General features: G+C 45.3%; 1 protein-coding gene across 2 annotated transcripts in view; it reads right to left on the bottom strand.

Annotated features, from left to right (window-relative positions):
• Nucleotides 1–1,941: 1,941 nt before the first annotated feature.
• The window catches only part of si:ch211-236l14.4 (SITS-binding protein), a 44,181-nt gene continuing 22,307 nt past the window's right edge, over nt 1,942–23,815 (bottom strand). Inside the window, exons 4-10 of one of the 2 annotated variants that reach the window (XM_054777389.1) lie at nt 23,516–23,666; nt 13,939–14,136; nt 13,230–13,498; nt 13,023–13,159; nt 10,994–11,115; nt 4,502–4,681; nt 1,942–4,432 (exon numbers count right to left, since the gene is read on the bottom strand). In XM_054777389.1, coding sequence (XP_054633364.1) covers nt 4,259–4,432; nt 4,502–4,681; nt 10,994–11,115; nt 13,023–13,159; nt 13,230–13,498; nt 13,939–14,136; nt 23,516–23,666 — 1,231 coding nt within the window. In that variant the 3' untranslated portion in view covers nt 1,942–4,258. Of the gene's footprint in view, nt 4,433–4,501; nt 4,682–10,993; nt 11,116–13,022; nt 13,160–13,229; nt 13,499–13,938; nt 14,137–23,515; nt 23,667–23,815 lie in introns of those variants that run through there. The other variant, XM_054777390.1, reaches the window with a different exon arrangement.

Raw genomic sequence — 23,815 nt, 5'->3', positions numbered from 1 at the left:
CAGAATAGCCATCAGCAGGCAGTGTTTATATTGTTACATTATTGATATACTGTATATGTTGTTATATTGCTTACACTGGATGGCTTTGGGGACAAAAAGCCGAAGTATTTCACTGAGAGTCATTAGTAGTTTTTACTTTAGTTGGCTTATTTTGCACTATTGATTTTGATTTTGCACAATTGTACGTAATAAAAGGGAATCACTGTATTATTTTGTTGATATTGTTACATTGTCTTAATACATTTCCTGTGTTTTATTAGGGCCCTGTCATTTTAGATATTATTATTATGATTATCTGTGTTTCCTCGACTTTTCGGGTGCCTTAACATGCAAAAACTCAACTCAAAACAAATCAGGCCGGGGAAAAAATGTGGTATTTCAGTGGTCCCTAACACAAACCCCCAAAAAGGCACTCTGTAGCCATAAATTACAATTCTGATTATAATTATGATCAACAAATTATTACAAATTAAAGGCAACGTCACAAAATAAGTGAACAAGCTTGAAGAATTTCAAGCAAAAAATCTGTAAAAAAAAAAAAAGTATCACCAATTACCAGCCCTGTGTTTATTTGCGATCAGATCGATACCAAAATTTGCAGTATCGTCCACCACTACCGATTGTACACCCAATTGGCAAAGCTGGGGAAGTCATTGGCTCAAGAGCAGACCCTGAAACTTAAAGCCTTGACTTGCACTTTCTAAAAGTAGCCTGAAAGATCTGCAGGCTCCGCTTGTCACCGGCTTAATTCATGGGCCACTTTGCTCCCTCAAAAGAAAAGAGTCGCGTTTTCGGCGCACGATGCAGACATTCCCGTCAAGTGTAAGACACATCACCGTTGCCAGGACCATTTGTGTTTTTGGCATTTCTAATTGGCTTCAATGTTGACAGTTATCCCCTGAAATGTAAGTTTAGGGTACATGCCCATGAAGGTTTGGGTGTACATGCGACATGCCGCCACTCTCTACAGCACGTCTTGTGCTTTTGATCAGATTGAAGGGAGACGTGCTCCCAGATTTTGGAAAAGTACCTTCTGAATCCAAGCGATTAAAGGCAGGGTGTAAGTGGAGAGTGTGAGCTTGTTTGTTGGCATGGAGGAACCGTGCATGACTCCGGCCAGCTGCACCTGTCTTAATGTGGAGCGAGGCCCCTGTGGCCCCGAGGTGGATCTCAGCCAGGACGAGAGGCTCAGGGGAGATTGGGCTGAATGTGACGACCATAAAAGAATCCTTTCCTACCTAGTGCTTCCTTTACTATAAATAACCTTGATTTGGATTACATGGAATTAGCTCTCCGGTACGATGTGGATGACTAAGAAGGGAAAAGAGCGTTCAAACATGCACATGGTTACTTTTGTCTGAGTGCTTCAGCCTTTCTTTGAGGAGGAAAAGTTGCAAATGAGATCTGTTTATCTGTGTAGGGATTGCCTTTTGCTGTGCTCTTAGAAAAAGCAGACATTTAATCAACTTTGGACAAAATCTAACGATGAGATCACAGGTTACAGGTTATTTGGCCATTTCCGCTTGGGCATGTTCTCCCCGTGCGTGCGTGGGTTTCCTCCGAGTACTCCGGTTTCCTCCCGCATTCCAAAAACATGCATGTTAGGTTAATTGGCGACTCTAAATTGTCCATAGGTATGAATGTGAGTGTGAATGGTTGTTTGTCTATATGTGCCCTGCCATTGGATGGCGACCAGTTAAGGGTGTACCCCGCCTGTCGCCCGAAGTCAGCTGGGATAGGCTCCAGCATGTCCTGCGACCCTAATGAGGATAAACGGCATAGAAGATGGACGGATGGAAGGTGACTTTGGCATACGTCACGTTAAAATTCACAATTCCACATGTCCGAAAAGGAGTAGGAAGAAGCAAAGCTTTTGGAGCGTGCTTGTGGCCGCCGTATAAATGCCATGTTTTACTGAAACGGTGTATCGTCCACCAAGTCAGTGCATTTACTGTTTCATAACCACCAACTGGAAGACTCAAGGTAGTAAGAAAATGTAAACTTTATTTGCAAATTAGTCATTCTAGTCGTTCTCTGATTTACAGAAGAGAGAGAAAAAAACACTTATAATGGCACAGTCATCGTAATATGTACTTTGCTGATACTGCAACAATCCAGGCACTTGTGTTGTCCAGATTAAATTAAGGCACACATGGCATCATCTGCTCAGTCTGCAGAACAATTAACGAAGCATTTCCTGCAACTTAACATACCACAGCATGTCTGCGTTAGCGTGGCAACTATTAAAGCTCCTCAGGTGAATGGCTCGGGTGGGGAAATCACAGTTTGTCCTTTGTACATTCATCTTTAGGAGAGGTTAAGACATCATTGTGTTGTACTAAGACATGTGGCGATTGGATAAGCCTCAGCAGACCTGAGCGTTGATAGTAAACGTTACTTGCAGAAAACGTAAAGCATTCAGTCCGTCTGTATCATCACCGCTGACAAGCTAAGGAAAAAAAAATAATTTAAACAAAAGCCAAGAGAATAGTATCCATCAAATAAATGTAAGGCGTTGTGCAAAGGCTAATTTGAATAGAATTGCTCATAAACAAGAATCTCAATCATCATAATCATTTACATCATAGCCAGAGTATTAAGTCCCGGTGTCAATATCAACGGATGTGATTTCAAGGGTAGTTCAATACATCAGTGTCGGTAAAAGTACATTCTAATACACAGCAGTGCACACTTGATGAAACTACATGACTGCATGATAGACAGCGTTACAGAAAACAGTGTTTATAATTAAAATGCACATTCCTTTATGTAGTACGCAATTATAATGCAATACTGTCCTGCGATGGCCAAGGATTATAATGTAGGCAAGTGCCATTTGTACCTGCACAATATAATGAAATCCAATGTTTTTTTTATTGTGCTTGTAGTTTGCATCACACTGACGGCCGCCAAAACGAGAACCTCATGCCAGAATGAAGCAGTGTGCAGCGGATCCCCAGCAAATGATCAGATTTTTGGTCCAAAAATCATTTTTTAAATTTGGCCGTTTTCTTTCTGCAGAAAACACATCTCATTCACCATAAGTCAGCAATAATCTCTGAATACTTTTTCGTCAAGCGTTGACATTTCGCACCTTTCTCGGCGGCCATTGAATGCACCGCAGTGCTGTAAAACGCAAACGTCTGTCTGAGGCGCACCTTACATTAACATTCAAAAGCGGTGAGTACCTTGCGGGGGATCTACTGTAGTCCTGTACCACTGCAAACTACAGCACAAAACATGTCAACTCAATCAAAATGAGCATTATTATCAATGTAAGGTCAGGATATTTTGCTCGAGCTCTTGCGTTGCAGTCGTTGATTCTTTTTTTTGCACGTATATACGATTTATAAGACTGTGTTTTCCCTTGTTTCAGTTCTCTGTGTTAAATGAGCTACATTGACATTCAATGTGTGGTCTTTTTGAGAATCAGTAAGCAGTAAGAAAGGATTTAAGTCGGAGCAGGAAATCATCACAATATCAGGAGACGACTACAAGAAGCCCTCGCTACAGCAGGTTATTATAACAAGGTTAAACGTAAGCGATATAGTAAAATATCAGTGGCGTCACGCGGCCTACAGTACTACATGGGACATTCACATGTCAACAGAGTGGCACGCTGATAAAACGAAGTTGAATAAGTGCTAAGGGGTGATACTGGTGTGATTCTGTAAAGCAGTGACAATTTAAGGATGAGGTACATTCATAAAAACAGCCCTCCGGCCTAATAAGTTCAAGTAAAAGCCTTTTTTTTTTTTTTTTTAAATGTGTGAACAAGGTACCCAAAGTGTGTCAGTCTCCGTACCAAGCTTTCTGTGAGCTAAACTTCCCTCAATAAAGCCCCCTTCAGCGTCATTCCATTTCCATTTGGTCTTCTTGAGAGATTCAGATTCATTTTAAGTAACGACGGGCTCGTCCTTATTAACAGAGACAGCAGCAGCAGCTAATAACTTTAAAGACTTGTAGAAACGCAAAAAAAAAACAAAACGTATGTAAATGCACAGATTACATTCAAAGACGCAGAACACCACCAACAACAAAAAGCCCAGATATTCCTAAATCAGCCAAGAGGTAAAACTGATGAACATTGTTTAAAAAAGGAAGAAAAATAGTCACAGAGGAACAGAAAGAAATCATACAGTAAAGTGCAAGTAAAAAGATATCTTTCTACACGTTGCCTCAAGACAAAGCCTTGAGGGTTAATGGTCTTTTGTGGAAAAGTGCAAGTTTAGAACAGCACAAAAAAGACTGGAGACACTCATCTCCGCCGTAAGAAAACACCCACCGCCTCCAAAGGGACGGGGTAATCCTGCAGGAACGTCCCTCCGTCGAACACCTGAGCGTTCTGGCTGTCTTGCCACTGGAAGCCCCCGTCAGGTAAATAAATGTCCCTCCTCACTGCCCCCTTCTCCACCACCGGTGCCACCAGAACCTAAAAACAGGCACAAACCCGTTCAGACACGCACACCAAAAGATTGTGAATCAATCATCATGGCGTCACCTCGTCTCCAATGAGGAACTGGTCATCGATGGTGAAGGTCGTGGGGTCGTCGGGACTGAGCCACCACATGGGCCGGTAGATGGGGCTTCCTGTCTCCTGCCACTCCTCCGCATACTTCTCTATGAGTGGTACCACATCCCTCTGATGCTTTGTTATGTATATCCGAGTTAAGTTTAGCACCTGGGAGCCACCAGTAGAACAGAGGAGAGAATCCACGTTAATATTTCCTGAGGCGCACTTCAGCAGCTTCAGTGGAAAAAAATGGAGGGGGCGCCAACGTCTCAAGTAGGCGGCAACAGTGCGTACTCTTTTATAGTATGATTTGATTATGACGTGAACTTCTCTTGGAGATAAATTCATTTTCATTTGTCATTTCATTTTCAACAGAAGTGCTGGCTAGAACTGTTGGAGCACAAATAGTTGGTCCATAAACATGAGACTTAGTCTAGAACTGGTTACAGCGTGTGCCGGAAGAATACGTGCCACACACAGCGCAAGAATGCAGTGTGTACCTCGGGCTGGGCGGATGAATACAGTGTGTGCCTGCTTAGCCACACTGAGGAAGAATAACACCGCTTATTAATTTTTACTAGGGATGTCCGATAATATCGGCCAACTAAAACTATACTGCAAACACACTGAATAAACAGGCGAAACAGTGTCAGATATTTTCTACGGGTCTGTTGTGTCAATTTTAACCCGTTTATGCTTATCGCCATTTTGTCACATGCAAACGTGTGTCACAAAGACAAATAAATAACACAAAACGGTGGAACTTACGTTTTACCTGCTGTGATTTCCGAAGTATAACAACTCATTGTGCACCAACCGCATTTTGCTGCATCCAAAACATGAATCGAGTAATTGTGTGCTATTTGTCTATTCTTCTGTCGAAATTCAGACAATAACGAAAGTGACACGAACTAGCAATGTTTAAAAGAACACAGTATTGATTCTCCCAAATTTGAGGCGGGGTCAGTCCTCGAGCTCTGTTACGTGTAAGATACGTCGCCATTTTGGAACATGTTTTTGACAATTTAAGGTAAGCTTAAAGCATTTATAGTGATAGATAACATATCCATATATATGGTACATATGGTAAGGTAGCTAGCTAATGCCTGCTATTGAATGCAGCGTCATATAGCACTATTTCTTTACATCTTTGCCATTATTTTCTTGCGTTTGTGAATGAATGAAACACCGAACGAGATACTGAAGACCTTTCAGCCTGTTTCTATCAGAAATTGGAGATATTTGCGATTACATTTAACCTTTACCCTTTTTTCTTTTTGGTTCCAAAAACAATTAGAAATACGCAGAAAAGCAATGACATGCCATTAGATTATAGCTACGCAACATATCCGGACTTTGTGATTCTCGAGTTTTGATCCCAACAACGTATTTATGCGTGGTTTATGTTTTGTTTTTTTTTGCGCGAGAGGCAAAAAGATGTGGTGACGCAACTCTCCACTAATGCATTTCACTCCAGAGCAATTTTAAGCCATAAAAATGGCCACAAGGTGGCAGAAGTGCATTTGATAAGAGCTCGGCAGGGATCGTGTGAACGGAAAAATCACACATGACAGGAAGGAGGAAGTGAGAGAGCGCGGAGGAGTGCAGCGTACAGGTTACGCAGTGCAGGGAAATTTGAACGCATGCACACGCACACATGCGTGCGCACACGCGCACACACCCATAGTTCAGTTCCAAATGTGAAAATTGTAAATAGTTCACGGTGTTATATTTGCAAATACATTTTTATTTTGATGTAAAACAACCCTATTTTGTTTTGTTTATGTTGTGGTATAGTTGTTTAGATATTTGAGTTGTCATAAAAGCAAAACATATTTGTGTCAAAGTGAACATTATGTGTGTTTTCACAAAAAACTGTTTTTGTCCTGTACCTGTGTTCTAGTGCTGATTACTAAAGGCCCTGTCACACCTTGACGATTTAGCCAGCGCATGCCCGACGTGATCATTTTGATGGCATATGTTGAACTGTCTACGTTTTTTTTCAATTTTGAGTGTATACATAGCGTATTCATAACGAATTTGACATATACATGATGTATTAGTAACTTATATAGAACGTTTCTAGAACTTATAGACAACTTATACCAACGAATGCTTAGCCCAACGCCAGTCTAATTTATGCAAACCGCGCGGCAGCGTATGGCCGACGATCACGTGCCGTAGCCTATAAAAAGGCTGCCGCTTGATGACTGAAATCATAACCTCACTAGACATCGCAGTGTCAACATCACCATCATGCCGAAGAAAATTTCAAAGACCGCTGCCAAGAAGTATCAGGGCAGTGACGGAGGCCGAGGGCGAGGATGTGGACGTAAGAAGGATCCATCACCACCCACAGCCTCCCCCTCCCACTCTCACTCTGATGGAGATGACGCCTCTCAGGCATCGTCAATGGTATTGGAAGCTGCTTCAGTTTTGTCTCAATGTATCTTGACGTATTACGACTTGTGCGTAACTTACAAATAACGTGTGTGAACGGGCGTCAACGATCGCATACCTTATTGCCTGCGTATGGGGGACGTATGAATCATACGTTGACATTCGTCAAAAAGTTTTGTACATGCACAAAATTTTTGGACGACTTGGGACGTACTATGACGTATGCCGGCGTGCTTCAGCGTGCTCTTAACTTATACAAAACTTACCCATAACTTATCAGATGCACGCCAGCGTATTAGCCAAATTTTTCATACGTTAGCGTACGCCGGCTAAATCGTCAAGGTGTGACAGGGCCTTTAAGAACGGAAAAAGGTAGAAACAAACAACTTTTTTTTTTGCTTTGCTGATGAAAGATGGGAGTCTAATCTTTCTTTTGGTAGGTTCCATGTTTGTGTGCTGCGTCAGCCAAAATCAGCTAAAATCATCTAAAATGGCCGGTACTGAAGGGGTTGTCTTTTGAAAAATGGCTGGGATTGAATGAGTTAATGTATTTATCTGTACAAAGCACTGTATGAATTGCTGGCACAAGCATTGTTCAAGCATGAATAAAGACTCTCACTGCGCCGACCCCACTTACATTGACATTCCTGCAAAGGTCACATCCTCTACAGTGTCCCATGACAAAAACAAAAGCTGACATTCCTTAAAAAAATGTGTTTTCATGAGAGCATTAGTGGGAATGTGCTGGGTTTGACCGGACCGTTACATAACTGGGAGGCCAGGTGGTTTGTGGTCGTATGAGCTTTTATGATAGTCCACTTCCAATGTTGTGACCTTCTCTGCGACACACGGAAAAGAAAGGAGTGCGAGGCTTAAACTACCGTGAAATGTCCACAAAGGGGGAAAAGTATTGGTGTGGTCTCTTCCAAGACGTCTTTTCTGTCTCACTTCATCTAACTTTATGAATTGAGAGCCACGCAAGAGGCCAAAATGGAAAACACTGCTGTTGTCAAATGTCTGGCTTCCCAAAAGGTCTATTTTTATCTCTGACATTGCAACAGAAGTCACCACCAATATAATTTGCTGCCTCAGAGAGGAAAATAAATAAGTTGATTGTCACGCATGTCAAATACTTATGGAACGTTGAACTGGCACAATGAAGCTCAGTACTTTTCCAAGAGTTGTCCTCAAATTCATTATCATTCCTGCTGCAGCGGCTCTCTAGAGTGTGAGGGAGCTATAAATCCAGAGAGGGGATTATAATTCAGAACAGATGGATCTCAAAACCACAGGTGACGCTGGGAGGGGGCCAAGCCATCACTCCTATTGCAGCAGGAAGAGGAGGTGGGGTGTGACTTCCCTATCTTGACAAACATCAAATGTTGTCTGTTCAGGACCCTTGAACCCATGTCCACATTGCTAGTGATATTGATGTCCGCCAATGGACACTCTGAGCCTGCGGGACATGTTTTGTTGTCATGCGATGAACAGCAGGAGGGACAGAGTGGAGTAGGAGCTTATCTGCAGGGGGGCAGAGCTTGAGTTTGGATAGACTGTTTTCTTGTATCTTGCATGAACATGATCCAACAAATCAGCTCTTCTCACTTGTTTCACTCTATTTCACGTCACATAAACCACTGTTCACTTGAAATGTGCGAGTCATCAACAAGTTGTTGAACCGGGACTCGCGTGTGGGCGTCTCCGTTGACTTGCTCACCTACTCATTCACTCACTCACCCTTGCTACCGCTGGCGAAATTAAAAAAGTAAGCCAGGTAACATGTCAGGGCGTGATGGGGGGGGGGGCTTCTGCGCATGCAGTCTGTGATGAGTGACTTGGGTGAATCCATTCACTCATAAGAACTCCAGTCAGCAAATGGAATCAAGTTTCCCCATCACTGCAGTTCACCCAAGTATAAATCTTATTAATATCATCTGGCAATTTATAAACACAACCAATTTGGAAATATATTTTTAGCTTTTTGCTGTTTTGGGCCACTCTAGGATGTCTAAAATGATACAGTATATAGCTCATTCATGTCTCCCAGCTTCCAGTGCACAGAGTGAAGTGACTCTACGGCTCTGCCTAATTGGTGTACTCGCATTTTGAGTGCATAAGTGCGTTCACACTGAGAAGTAAGGCAAAATGCAGTGCAGCGTCAGTACCCGGACGTTGCACCCCATACGCCCCAAATGGCACCCTCAATCATCACCAGCTTGGCTACATAGCAGAAGGATGGGATGGGAGGGATTAACTCGAGTGGTTGCAATTCACAGTTAAAAAGGAGAGAACAAAAAGAGGAAGCGGATAAATCTTGCGATCGTAATCAGATTTGGGACAGAGCTACTAAATTCACGCCCTCAAAAATAATGAAGTGTACTGACCAAAGTATCTAATTTGATACAAATCCCAGTACAAGTTTAGCATTTAGCATTCAATAAACTCCGTATAGAGGCAGGCACAAGAACCAAGGAAGGACCTATTTTATTTGGTTAGGATTTTTTTTTCAGTGAGCCAATTGCTTGATTAGTTATGGTTTAGTTTTTACACCAGATCCCCTTCCTGATGCAACCCTGGTCGAAAATCGAAACCTTAAGCATTGAACTTACCGTAGCATGTCCGCTGCAGGGAGTCAAGCATAGCGCATGATGTCACTGCCGGCCGCGCTTGTTTTTTTTTCACTTTCGGTTCTAGAACGTTGATATTTAGTTTGATATATTTTTTACATTTTTGCAAATTGTGGTTGCAGCAGATTCATGTGTTTGTTTTATGTTATTTTGTTAGTTGATGGTTTTGTGGGTTTTGTTTTACAACAAACAAAAAATGGTTGTCCATAAAATGTGCTTTGTGTTAACATTTTTGGGTGTCTGGAACAGATTAATTGGATTTACATGATTTTCTATGGGAAAATTTGCTTTAGTTAGAGTCCGTTTTGGTTTGAGTAGGACATTCTGGAGCAGGTTAATGATGTTAACCAAGGAATTTTGGGGATTTGAAAGAACTGTCCACACCACCTGGAATTAAAAATGGCATCCAACCTCCATGGATGTATGTGTGTTACTCGGTGCCATTGTAGTTGTATTTTGTTACATTGCTGTTACATTTTGTTAGGTTACTGCTGTAACAATTGCCACACAACTTGATAGAAGAGGCATGGGCCAAAACCCCGTACGAGTTTCATGTGGATCGTAATAGAGGCTGGAACGCCTAATCTAGTTGTTTGTTAATCTGGACAGATTTCTTTAAATTGGCCTGAATTTCTTGGTGCAAAAATGCATAAATCTTATACACAAAATTAATCCACTTAAATATGAAGGTGGTGGATGCAAATAGGGTTTGTTTGGCCCTAGTATAGTTAAGTCTAGACCAGGGGTGGGCAAACCTTTTTACTTTCGGGCCACATTGGGTTAAAAAAATTTGGCGGAGCGGTTGTCTATATATAGGTGGCAACAAAAAGAACGACATACTTGCTCACGGTGCAGCGAAACGAAAACACAACACATCCACAGCAAGTTAACGCATCACATAAATCAACAACTAAGCGCTAAACATGACACCTAACTTAGTTCCAAATGCCCGCAAGGCATGCTGGGTAGTCCAGCTGCAACAACAATATGAACTACAGTATGAACAATAAAACATTGGACATCAAGAGTATGTTAACTCCTCCTTGTTTACTTCTCTGACCACCTCCTCGGCAAACGGCAAAATACCACAAGCTACCCAGCATGCCTTGCGGCGGGAATATATGGGTGTTTTTGTGGCATGGGTATTGCGCATGGATATTTGTTTGTATGCCCACATGGTGCAGTCGGTCAGTTACTTTGTGCGTCGTGTGTGTTAACGTGTTGTGTTGTTTGGATGGCTTTTTTGTACAAGCTACAGATTGCACCTGATTATTTTGGTGACTCAAGCGTGCCACAAGAGCACTGCAAATCATGTTGCCGGCTACAGTTTAAATGTTAAAGGTTTAAAAAAAAAAACGGAATTTGGAAATGCCGGATGAAGATGCTTGGAAGGCCTGATGTGGCTGCAGTTTGCCCACCCCTGGTCTAGACTATGATTAATTTAGCCCTTTACCCGGTCCTCTCCGCAGACCCATGGCGGTGTGTGGAAGCTGATGACAGGGAGGAACGAAACAATCTCAAGCCAACGGATGAACAACTCCTCATCTGTGACCATGTCTCCAGATAGAGAGCCACCTGCATGTAGAAAGGGACAGGAGGAAGATTATCATATCATGTAATTGATTACTATACTTTCTGAGAAATGTTTGACAGAAACTGAAACATTCATTCATTTTCTAGCACTTATCCAGTTCAGGGCCAGAGGTGATGTACTCATGCAAACACAGCGAGAACATACAAACAACTCTGGTCCAGTTGCTAAATACACACAGAAAGCTGCTTATCTCTTTTTTGTTTCCAAAGTCTGGCAAACACTGTGGATTATTCATTAAGTGTTTGTTTTTCAGTAAACTACACAAACAGATTATATGACGGTCCTGTAGCTACAGTATGTGTGCCTGTATGGAGCCTGCAATTCAACTTTGTGATTAGTTTTGCTATGGTTTTCTTGGTATTTACTTATTTATGACATGTTTTTTGTTTGGGGTTAAATGTTCAGAGGTTTTCCCTGTGTGCGTACAGCTCATTATCAATTAAATGGATAGTTTGGATTTTTTGACATGAAGTTGGATGACATCCGCATCAGCAGTGTAGTGCATCCACAGTGACTCCCCCCCCCACCTTTGTTCCGTTTTCTGGGACAATGAGTTCTGGTCAGCTTTTGGTGTTGAAGAAAGTAGTTCCAGCTAGTTGGTGGAGTCACTTAAGAAAAGCGTTATGTTTCTCAAAACAAAATATGCCCAAAAGTCATACATTTGCATCACAGAAATGTTTACCACAAAAAAGTCAGAAATTACAATCACTCGTTTACTGCTGGCATAGCCAAAGTAAACATGTCTGACTACGAAACAAGTGATGGCGACGTTGTTTTTAACACAAATCCAAAGGGATGCCTACATGAACAGGAATACACTGGTGCCGAACTTCGTCAGGTGGAGAACGGGCGGAGCGAGCGAGAGGAAGGACAGCTTGGACTCACAGCTGCGAGTGGACTTTACCTACATTCACGTTGTTACTTTGACTGATTTCTGTAGCGACGACCACTCTTCCACATAGCTGCCAATAATAATAACAAACAAAGTAATCATGTAATGCTATGTTATGTAGCAGCTTTACTGGTATTATGACATTTGGTGATTTGCTGCACACAACATTACTAGCTGATTCTTGATAGCTTGTTATACCGATGGTGGTAGGTGGCGTCTAATTAGCTAGTATAGCCAGTTCTTACCTGGGGTGCTGGAGCAGCAGACATCTTCAAAACATGTTTATTCCTCTTCCCTGGGTGTGTAGGAATGTAATCGCACACATAAAGCTGTTTCATTCCCACTTTAAAACCAATATGACAAGGAGACAACGTTTAACGTCTAATAGCCATGTCCGTGACAGGAAAATGATGGAATATACAGGACGATACCGACACATTTTTGCTGTTGCTGGCCAGATAATTGCAAGTGTGCACCATTTTTTACATATTTTCTTTTGTGACAACACCACTATAGCGCTGACTTTATCTTTTGCGTCGCAGTGGTCGTCATTCGCGCACGTAAACGCTGTGCAGGCGCAAGCGTGCTGTGATACGAAGAGAGAGAAAATAATGCAGATCGATTGTGGCGTGTGACTTTTTCGTGGAAAACGCACATTGTATGGAGAAGCAAAACGCTTTTCTGAAGTGACCCCGCCGACTAGTCGGAAAAAACGACCAGAACGCGGCTCACCGGACAAAGTGGGGGGCAAGTCACTGTTGATGCACTACACTGCTGATCGGGATGTTACACAACTTCATGTCAAGACATCCCAACTAACCCTTGAAATTGTTTCACTTGGTTTTGTCATTCATCCCCTGGTTTTCTGTCATTCGTCCCGAGTGTATGTATTTTATAAGCATTTATAATTTTCCCTGCCTTCCCTTCATTCTCTCTGTGCATTGTGACAATTTTCTTACACACGTGAGAAAGGTGACCCATAAGATGCGGTATTACCTACTGCATCAGGAATGAGGAAGTTGTATCCCAGCAGAGTGTGGTGCAGCAGGGAGGGAATGATGCCCTTCAGGCCCGTTAAGCCCCAGTCAGACTGAAGGGGTGTCATCCTCAGAAATACTGGCTTATGACTGGACCTGACAAGCAAACAGGTACATAATAAGCAGAAACCTCATACGGGAGTTATAAAAACCAAGGATGAGGTACCTTGTCCCTGCTGACATGATGGTGGAGTCTCCGATCCTGGAGGCCAAGTCGGCCAGCAGGCTGATGTACGTGTCCCCACCCAGAGCCTCAGGTGGCCGCTGGGCTTGCTCCTCAAACAAATTTCTCTCACCCCCTTCCAGCAGGATGTACTCCATTCCCAAACGTGCTTGCAGGGACCCCACTCTGTCCAGGAACCAGCTCACCGCTCCTGGGTTTGTGACGTTCAGCATTACACAGAACTTCCCTTGCCACTGAGTCATCAAAGGGACCTGTGGTATGGAAAACATACTGTCGGTTGGCATTATCGGTCACACTTTACAATAATGTACAGAAAAATACAGTAGTGACTAAGGAACTAATGAAGAACTATTGAGCAACTAATGACTAAGACACATACATTTAGATGAGTTACTGAGGAACTAATGAAGGACTAATGAGGAACTAATGAGTAGAGTAGTTACTGAGGAACTAAGGCACATAAATTTAAAGTAGTTACTGAGGAACTAATGAAGAACTAATGAGGAACTAATGGTTAGTGGTTAGGGTTAGGGTTAGGTAGGTTCGTTCCTCATTAACTACTGTAATTTTGTGTACCTTTTGTGTACCTTATTGTAAAATGTTACCGTATTATCTACGCTGTGGAGAATAAGTCATGAGTCCCCATAAAAATGTGGGTACACAGTTAAAATTGGAACATCTGCCAACTCACCAGCTGACCGTGAGGGGCTGAGGGAAGACTAAGCCAGAAGGCCTCAGTGCCATCCATGAGGGATGTATGGAACTGCGTGGTGTCCACGCTCAGGAAAGGGGACAGAGTGATGGAAATGTTAAGAAGCTTGACAAGTGGGAGGTCCCTGGTAAGTCTCTTGGACGTCCCCCTCTTCCTACTGTTGAGGTAGTCATGGTCCTATAGCGGGAAAAACACGTTTAGGACATAGAAATGCATCCTCTGAAATTATTCAGATGTTAGATATGATGTTGGATATGATTCCAACTTCTTTGAATCAGTTTGGGGAAGGTCCTCGTCCAATATGACTGTGGTCCGGTGCACAAAGCAATATTAACTCATTCAACACCAAAGGCGTATTTATACGTTTTTAGAATCCCGTACGCCCGATGCCACCAACGTATTTATACGTCTTTTACGTTTTTTGGCACGAGAGGTAAAAAGAGGTGATGATGCAACTCTCCACTAATGCATTAACATTTCAGAGCACTTTTAAGCCATAAAAATAGCCACAAGGTGGCAGAGGTGCATTTGATAAGAGCTCGGCAGGGAACAAGCGAATGGAAAAATCACACATGACAGGAAGGAGGAAGTGTGGAGGAGTGTAGCGTGCAGAAGGTTATGCATTGTCGGCAAATTTTAACGCACACACACGCGCGCACGCATGCATACACACATAGTTCAGTTCCAAATGTGAAAACAGTTCATGGTGTTATGTTTGTAAAGGAAATACTTTGATGTAAAAACAGCCCCTTTGTTGTTGATGTTGGTGTAATTGTTGAGATATTTGAGCTGTCACAAAAGCAAAAAAATATTTGTGTCAAAGTGAAAGTTATGCTTGAAATGTATGTTTTCACAAAAAGCTGTTTTTGTCCCTTTTTTAGTCGGGAACTGATATTTTCCTGAAACGTACCTATGTTCTACTGCTGATAACTACAGAATGGAAAAAGGTAGAAACAAATCTTTCGTTCTGGTGAAAGATGAGCGTCTAATCTTTCTTTAAGTAGGTTCCGTGGTTATATAGCCATAGAACACAATATTCTGTGTGCCTTGAAAGATCAGTCAAAGTCGTCTAAAACGGCCGGGACTGAAAAATGTCTGGGATTGGATGAGTTAAGAGCGGTTGGTGCGGAGGAACATGAGAAATCCCATCAACCACGGCACCATTGTCAACCATGTCCTCTCTCTGGCCAAACATCATTCACATCTGACCTCACAAATGTTATTGTGGCTAGATTAAGAAACATTCCCCCAAACCACTCCAAAAGCTGGGAGAAAACGTCTTCCCAGAAGAGTGGAAGTGACCATGTGTAATAGCCAGGTGGAGGCTGTCAACTGAGCCCATGCAGTGCTTGGCCAATATTTCATAAACAATTTAATCATAAAAAAGACTTCCAACATTGTGCAATAATACCACTAACCACAAACTACTGTTCAGTTCCATGTTTTCATGTCTCTCCGTGTGCATTGCAAGCCTGCAGCCGAGTCACACGACCTCTGTCAAAACCATTTAATCTTTAGGAATGTCTATGCAAGGTTAACCACTGATTCTTCTAGATTACCTAACTGTGTGATATAAGAATGTTAAGAAAGGTGAGATTAGAAGATATTATGTAATGTCCAGGGATGTTCTTTATCCAAGTCACATTTTCTCACACGCTTTTGTTTCATGTTTTGGGTGTACTGAATTTCAGCAACAGAAACACACTTTTTAAATGAGGCAAACTGATTAAATAACCCACATTTTTACATGCCGACAGGAATATAATGTGTTTTATGCATAAAACTGCAATGGAAAAAGACTGACTGGTGACTGATAATTTGGGAATACTAATAAAACAGGAGGAAAATAGAAGGATCATTGTTGCCTGTCACATTGCAGTAGAGTCACACATTTTAAGATCTCTAAGTTTCCACCATCAGTGTTGCATGCTGGCTCATGCTAATAGCAGCTATGGAAGGGAACAAATCTGGTGTTTTATATCTTTAATGTACCAGAAAACATTTTTTGTGGGCCGAGGAACTTTTCTCACCGACTCTAATGTGTTGCTCTCATTCCATCTCCATACTTTCATACTTTCACACCTCCCGGACTGGTAATGGGCTCACACGCCAAGATGGCGTGCATGTGGAGTGTGGAGTGTGTACATTAGGTCAGATGTTCTGAAGTTGACGGCGTTCGTCCACATACTATGTCTTTCACTTGTTTTTCTCTTGTCAGGCCCCCTGCAGTGCACTGAGATGGTGTCAGGATCTCACTGTTACTTTGTTATTTCCCATGCCAGGTTCCTGTTGCAGTCCTAGTTAGGAGTCTCTGATTGTTTTCTCTCACCAACAGAGTATTTGTTTTCCAACAACTATCACTCATTATTGACTTTGATACATTTAACGGAGGTCCTGCTGATCTTGCTTTTAAGCAGTGCCACGAAACACCCAGTGAAAGAACACGTTTTGTTCACCTGCAAAAGATAACCATGCAGAGTTTTGATTGACACAGTTTATTTATCAATGAAAATTGAAAAGGGTCAACGCATACACAGACAATCTGGTAATTTTAAACCCTTTTCCAAGCAATGTTAAAACCTGATTATCTGATGGCTCTAACAACTATCCTATGATGTGAGGCGTGTTAAGAAAATTTAGGATAGGAGTCAAGAGCATTACAAACAAATAAACCCAAATGTGAGTAGGACTTCACAAATGGAAACACACAAAAGTGCCTCTAATAAGAAACACTCAGTTACCAGGTAAGTCTGTGAATATCCTCATTCATCCAGGTCATTGTTTTCTCAGAGCACTGAATCAATCATAACTTGGTGATTCAGGTTGTCTTGGAAGATGTTTTGCCCCTCAGACATCATCAGTTTGTGAGAGTAGATAGGTCAGCTCTAGTCTCAGGGGATGCTCTGAGGTGAAGAACCCTACCTCAGAGGAGAACTACTTTGGATTCTGCACCATGTACCTGCCATGTACCAGGTAAGTCTGTGAAAATCCTCATTCATCCAGGTCATTGTTTTCTCAGAGCACAACCAGATGGTTCAGGTAGGTACGCCCCAAACAAGAACCCTACCTTAGAGGAGAAATACGTTGGATCCTGCATCCATCCCCTCAGACTAGAGCTGCCCTGCCTGGTCTTTCAGCACAAACTGATGAAGCCTGTGTCACGTTTCACAGGGCTCTCTCTCGTTGCCCTCGTCTCCCGTGCCTTTTCTGTGTTTTCTGTCCAGATCCTTAGTTCCGGGCTGGAGGCGGAGCTGCTGAACGCACCTGTAATTGAGTGCCGACGCCACTACTTAAACTGACTACGGACAGCTGGAGAACGCCGGATTATTCCTTCGCTACACCACGTTCCAGCCGTGTGTGTCTCTCAGCCTCGTATTGTTCCCAGTCTCTTGCTAGCGCTCAGCAGACTCTGCCTCCAACCGGCATTATTTGTGTTTCATTTTTTCATGGTGTATCTGTTTTGTCACCATCGCTTTTCGTTGTGAGTTCTGGGACAGAATAAATTCAGTGCTCACCTACCTGCCTCCAGCCTCTGCATTGGGAGTTCCCAGACCGGCACCCAACCGCACCGTGACAGAATAATCCGGCCAGAATATGGAACCTGGTGACACGGACCCCCTTAAGAAATCACTTCGTCTCCAAGCGATGCGCCTCACTAAGCAAGAGGAGCAGTTCGGTGCACTTGGAGCCAGTGTGCAGGGGTTGGCCGAGCGACAAGACGCTCGTATGGCCGCACTTGAGTCGCAGCTCAACGCTGTGCTGTCCGCCCTCCAGGGTCACCCGGCTCTCACTCCACCACAAGCCGCTGACGCCGCTCCGGATCCTGCGCCCCTTCCTGCCCCCGAGTCCAGCTCGACGGTCGTGTGCCCCCAGCTTTCCAGGCCAGAGCGATTCTCCGGGGACTCTGGTGACGTGCGCACCTTCCTGACCCAATGCGAGTTGCATTTCGAGCTGCAAGCGGCCGCTTTCCACTCGGAGCGCGCTCGCGTAGCCTTCGCCACGTCGCATCTCACCGGCAAGGCGGCGGCCTGGGCGACGGCAGAATGGAGCCGGCGATCGGCCATCTGTTCTTCCTTCTCCGCGTTTGCCAAATCCCTGGAGCAGATATTCCAGCGGAATCAACCGGGCCGCGAGGCGGCCCGGACCCTCCTGAGGCTGCGCCAGGGTCGCCGCAGCGTAGCGGATTACGCAATCGAGTTCCGTGCGCTCGCGGCGGAGAGCGACTGGAACCCCTCCGCGCTCTTGGATGTGTTCGCTGACGGACTCGCTGAGCGGATAAGGGACCACATGATCCCTCTGGAGACTCCGGGGAATCTCGACGAACTGATCGCTCTGGCCGTGCGAATAGAGAAGCGTTTGGACCACCGGGAGCAGGACCGCCTGTCCCGTCGAGCAGCACCAGGTTACGACCGGAGCCTTTTTGAAGAGCGCCCTCTCTACAACCGGCCGCCATCCACCACGGGAACCACGCCGTTGCTGGCGCCGGAGGAGCCCATGCAGCTCGGTGGGCACCGTCTCACCCCAGCAGAGAGGAGGCGGCGCATGCGGCTTCACCTCTGCATCTACTGCGGACAAGCGGACCACACCATCTCCCTCTGCCCCATTCGACCTGGCCACCAACGCTTCCAGACCTCCCCCTCGTTTCATCCTAGTTCGCCGATGGACTCACGGACTACGCAGCCGCCTCCTGCTGCTCCAGCGGCCACCCGATTGCAGCTGCCAGGTACACTCGCATGGTCTGATATCAATGTCGATATCAATGCTTTTATCGACTCGGGCTCGGACGATTGTTTTATTGATGAACTTTTCGTTGCTAATTCCGCTATACCTGTAGTTCCGCTAGCAACAGCTAAAGTGGTTCGTTCCCTGGATGGGCGTCACCTGGCGAATGTCACTCACAAGACACGCCCCCTCTCTCTCCGTCTGGCTGGTAATCACCGTGAAATTATGACATTTTTTGTCATCCCCTCGCGCTCTGCTCCCGTGGTGCTGGGGCTTACATGGTTAGGCAGACACAATCCGCACATAGATTGGGCCAGACCTGCCATTGTTGGTTGGAGCGTGTTTTGCCACACGCACTGTTGCAAGGGGGTGTGGCCTCGGTCCGCGGCCGCTCGCGCCACCTCGCAGGAAAGTATCGACCTCACCTTGGTTCCTAACATGTATCATGATCTCAGAGAGGTTTTCAGTAAGGATAAAGCCACATCACTCCCCCCCCACCGCCCTTATGATTGCTGTATTAATCTCCACCCGGGTGCGGTTCTCCCTTCCTCACGCCTGTACAATGTTTCTAAACCTGAGAGAGAGGCACTTGAAGATTACATCTCCTCCTCACTTGCCTCCGGTCTTATCCGCCCCTCCTCCTCACCACTTGCCGCTGGGTTTTTTTTCGTTGAAAAGAAGGACAAGTCACTCCGCCCCTGCATTGATTATCGCGCACTTAATAATATCACAGTTAAGAACAAATATCCACTTCCTTTATTAGATTCCGCATTTAACTCTCTGCATTCTGCAAATTTTTTCACCAAGCTTGACCTCCGCAACGCTTACCACCTCGTCCGTATCCGCGAGGGGGATGAGTGGAAGACCGCCTTTAACACACCATTGGGTCATTTTGAATATTTAGTTATGCCTTTTGGCCTCACGAATGCTCCCGCAGTTTTCCAGGGTCTCATAAACCATGTCCTCCGTGATATGCTTGGACGTTTTGTTTTTGCGTATTTAGATGACATTTTAATTTTTTCCACTTCTCTCGAAGAACACATTCAGCAGGTTCGGTTAGTCCTCCAAAGACTTCTCGAGAACAAGCTTTTTGTTAAGGCGGAGAAGTGCACTTTTCACTCTTCATCAGTTTCTTTTCTGGGGTTCATTGTGGAGAAGGGGCAACTCCGACCCGATCCTGCCAAAATCCAGGCAGTGGTTGACTGGCCCACTCCTACATCACGTAAGCACCTTCAAAGGTTTCTGGGCTTCGCAAATTTTTACCGTCGTTTCATTCGGAATTTCAGTCGGGTTGCAGAACCTTTGACCAGGCTCACATCTACTAAAGTTCAGTTTATGTGGACCCCAGACGCTAACTCCGCCTTTGAGAAGCTTAAGTCCTGTTTCACCTCTGCTCCGGTTCTTGCTCACCCTAACCCTCACTCTCCTTTTGTTGTCGAGGTCGACGCTTCCGATACCGGCGTCGGGGCCGTCCTCTCCCAGCGCTCCACCATCGATCACGAGCTGCACCCCTGCGCCTTCTTCTCACGCCGCCTGACCCAAGCAGAACGTAATTACGATATTGGCAACAGGGAGCTGTTGGCGGTCGTCTTGGCGCTGCAGGAGTGGAGGCACTGGCTGGAGGGCTCGGAGGTCCCTTTTGTTGTACACACAGATCATAAGAACTTGGCCTACCTCCGATCTGCCCGGAGACTTAATCCCAGGCAGGCGCGCTGGGCACTGTATTTGGCCAGGTTTGACTTCACGCTAACGTTCCGCCCTGGATCCCAGAACGGCAAGCCGGACGCACTCTCCAGGATGCATTCCCCACCTGTGGACTTACCTCAACTAGAGACCATCCTTCCTCAGTCCCGCATCCTGGGAGGCCTACAGTGGGACGTGGAGAAGCGAGTGGCGGAGGCAACCAAGGACTCCTCTCCTCCGGGGGACTGCCCCGCTGGTCGCCTGTTTGTGGTCGCAGAGCTGCGCCCGGAGGTTCTACGTTGGGCTCACGAATCCAAGCTGGCGTGCCACCCGGGAGTATCACGCACTATCTTCCTCCTGTCTCAGCGGTTCTGGTGGCCTTCCCTCCGCTCGGACGTCAAGGAGTTTGTGGCCGCCTGTGCGAGTTGTGCCCGGAATAAGCCGTCCCATCAAGCCCCAGCGGGGCTGCTGCGCCCCCTGCCCATCCCCTCCCGACCGTGGTCCCATGTGGCACTGGACTTTGTGACTGGTCTCCCACCATCCAATGGCAACACGGTCATTCTTACCATCGTGGATCGTTTTTCCAAAATGGCCCATTTTGTTGCCCTCCCCAAGCTCCCCTCGGCACTGGAGACAGCTCAACTTTTGGTCAAAGACGTCTTCCGGCTTCACGGTATTCCCTGCGACGTGGTCTCGGACAGGGGACCACAATTCTCTTCGGCAGTTTGGAAGGCCTTCTGCAGGGCCTTGGGTGCGTCAGCGAGCTTGTCCTCCGGCTACCACCCACAAACTAACGGCCAGTCAGAAAGAGCTAACCAAGATTTGGAATCCGCCATCCGCTGCGTCTGCCACCAGCAGCCAGCCTCATGGTCCTTCAATCTGCCGTGGATTGAGTATGCGCGCAACACCCTGGTCAGCTCAGCCACAGGCCTCTCACCTTTCCACGGGGCCTACGGGTACCAACCTCCAGCTTTCCCTTCACTGGAGGCGGAGTCGGCGGTCCCTTCCGTGTCAGCCAACCTGCGCCGCGCCCGCCTAGCCTGGCGGAATACCCGGACAGCACTGGCACGTACGGCCGAGCGTAACCAGCGTTTGGCCAATCAACATCGGTCGGTGGCCCCTGAGTACAAGACGGGACAGAGGGTGTGGCTATCTACTCGCGATCTACCCCTGCACACGGACTCCAAGAAACTACAACCCAAGTACATCGGTCCTTACCCTGTGGAACGGGTCATCAGTCCCTCGGCCGTCATGCTGAGGCTCCCGGACTCCCTCAGAATTCATCCTACTTTCCATGTGTCCCTCATCAAACCAGTCAGTGTCAGCAACCTAAGCCCTCCGGAGGTGCCTCCTCCTCCTCCCAGGCTCATCGACGGCCATCCCGCATTCACGGTCAAGGCCATTCTGGATGTGAGAAGAAGGGGCAGGGGTTTTCAGTACTTGGTCGACTGGGAGGGTTACGGCCCCGAGGACCGCTCGTGGATCTCTCGTGCCCTCATTCTGGATCCCCAATTACTATCAGAGTTTTACAGTCGCTTCCCGGAGAAGCCAGGTAGGCCGCCAGGTGGCGCCCTTTGTTAAGGGGGGGAAATACTGTCACGTTTCACAGGGCTCTCTCTCGTTGCCCTCGTCTCCCGTGCCTTTTCTGTGTTTTCTGTCCAGATCCTTAGTTCCGGGCTGGAGGCGGAGCTGCTGAACGCACCTGTAATTGAGTGCCGACGCCACTACTTAAACTGACTACGGACAGCTGGAGAACGCCGGATTATTCCTTCGCTACACCACGTTCCAGCCGTGTGTGTCTCTCAGCCTCGTATTGTTCCCAGTCTCTTGCTAGCGCTCAGCAGACTCTGCCTCCAACCGGCATTATTTGTGTTTCATTTTTTCATGGTGTATCTGTTTTGTCACCATCGCTTTTCGTTGTGAGTTCTGGGACAGAATAAATTCAGTGCTCACCTACCTGCCTCCAGCCTCTGCATTGGGAGTTCCCAGACCGGCACCCAACCGCACCGTGACAGCCTGAAAGACTTTTGAGAGGCAAAATGTTTTCCAAGACAACCTGAACTGTGTAGTTGTGATTGATTCAATGATCTGACTAGGTAGCTGTCCTATCTAGTCAGACTAGTGTTTTTCCCACATAGTTGAGCTGATGAAGCCTGCTCGGATGAGAGGCAAAGTCTTCTAAGACAAACTGAATAGTCCAGTCGCGATCGAATGACCTGACCTTTGGTTTGCATTAAATTAAGCTCTCAAAAAAAATATCTCAGAAAATCATGTTTTGTGAGAAATAACAACTTAGTCTCCCTCTCGGATGACTGTGGAAAGCTGCCTTATGAATGTTTAATAGCGATGTCACATATGACTTTTTAGTAGGGCTGTCAAATGATTAAAAGTCTTAATTAAATTAATCAGTTTTCAAATTAATTAATCGTAATTAATCACCATTTGCCACCATGTGTGAAACATGCCAATTTTTGCTGTATTTTAGAGAATAAATGACAGCACACGATTATATATATTTGTGTGTTTTAAGAGCGCCAAATGAAGTGAAAGTTTAAATCAAGCTAAAAGATACCACACGTGTCTCTTTAATAGTAGCAGAATCACTCTCCAGTCGCGTTATCATGCGCCATAAGGGTTGCGTTCAAAGACACCACATACAGTAACTTAAGTTGAATTCACGTTTTGAGTGTAGATGTATTTTCAGCGATTTCCGTGCATACTTAAATGCAGCAAATTGTACTTCCGCAGTACGTGTCACGTTAGTGAGAGATAAGAATATCCATTTGCTGGTTTTCTTTGTCTTTCTGTTCATTTAGACCACACATACACGCACAATGAAGAGGTTGTTATGATTTTCAAAGTGTCCGCGAATGCATCTCGCAGTCGTCTAGCGACAATGAGGAAGTGTCGTTCCCGGGACGAGTGGACTAGAGACGTGTTCGTGAGTAGGAGATACACATATGGTGTTGGAATTGCACAGCTCTTGATGTGTTCAGGGTCAGAATAAAGTTATTAAAGAGCGTCAGACTCTGTGGGGACACTATTGTGGCTTCGTCCGCCGTCATAATAGAGAGATGTGACTTGACATGATGCAGATGCATGATAACAGACTCTACATTAGGAGCACAATACAGCACTGAAGCACACGTACCATTTCAGAGAGGAGGTTGGTGGAATGTTCATTAAGGCTGATAATTCCCTCCCCTAACTGGTGTCTTCTAAGACGATTAGAGAAGGTCCTCAATTCCCTCTCCACCTTCTGTCCCGAATCCACATTGCTGAGTAGCTTCCAGAACGGCAGCCTGAGGGACACAGAGGGATTTTCCGTAAATGGTGTCACAGATAAGAGTGAACCCTGGACACGTGGACTTTCAGTTTCGAAAAGAACATGGATGAAGAGTTCAATAAAGAAACCAAGCAAAAACGACACACAACAAAGAATTTTGACAAC

The sequence above is a fragment of the Dunckerocampus dactyliophorus genome, chromosome 5, assembly GCF_027744805.1.
Source record: "Dunckerocampus dactyliophorus isolate RoL2022-P2 chromosome 5, RoL_Ddac_1.1, whole genome shotgun sequence".
Taxonomy (NCBI): Eukaryota; Metazoa; Chordata; class Actinopteri; order Syngnathiformes; family Syngnathidae; genus Dunckerocampus; species Dunckerocampus dactyliophorus.
The sequence above is the reverse complement of the archived record's forward strand: the minus strand, read 5'-3'. Positions and strand labels throughout refer to the sequence as shown.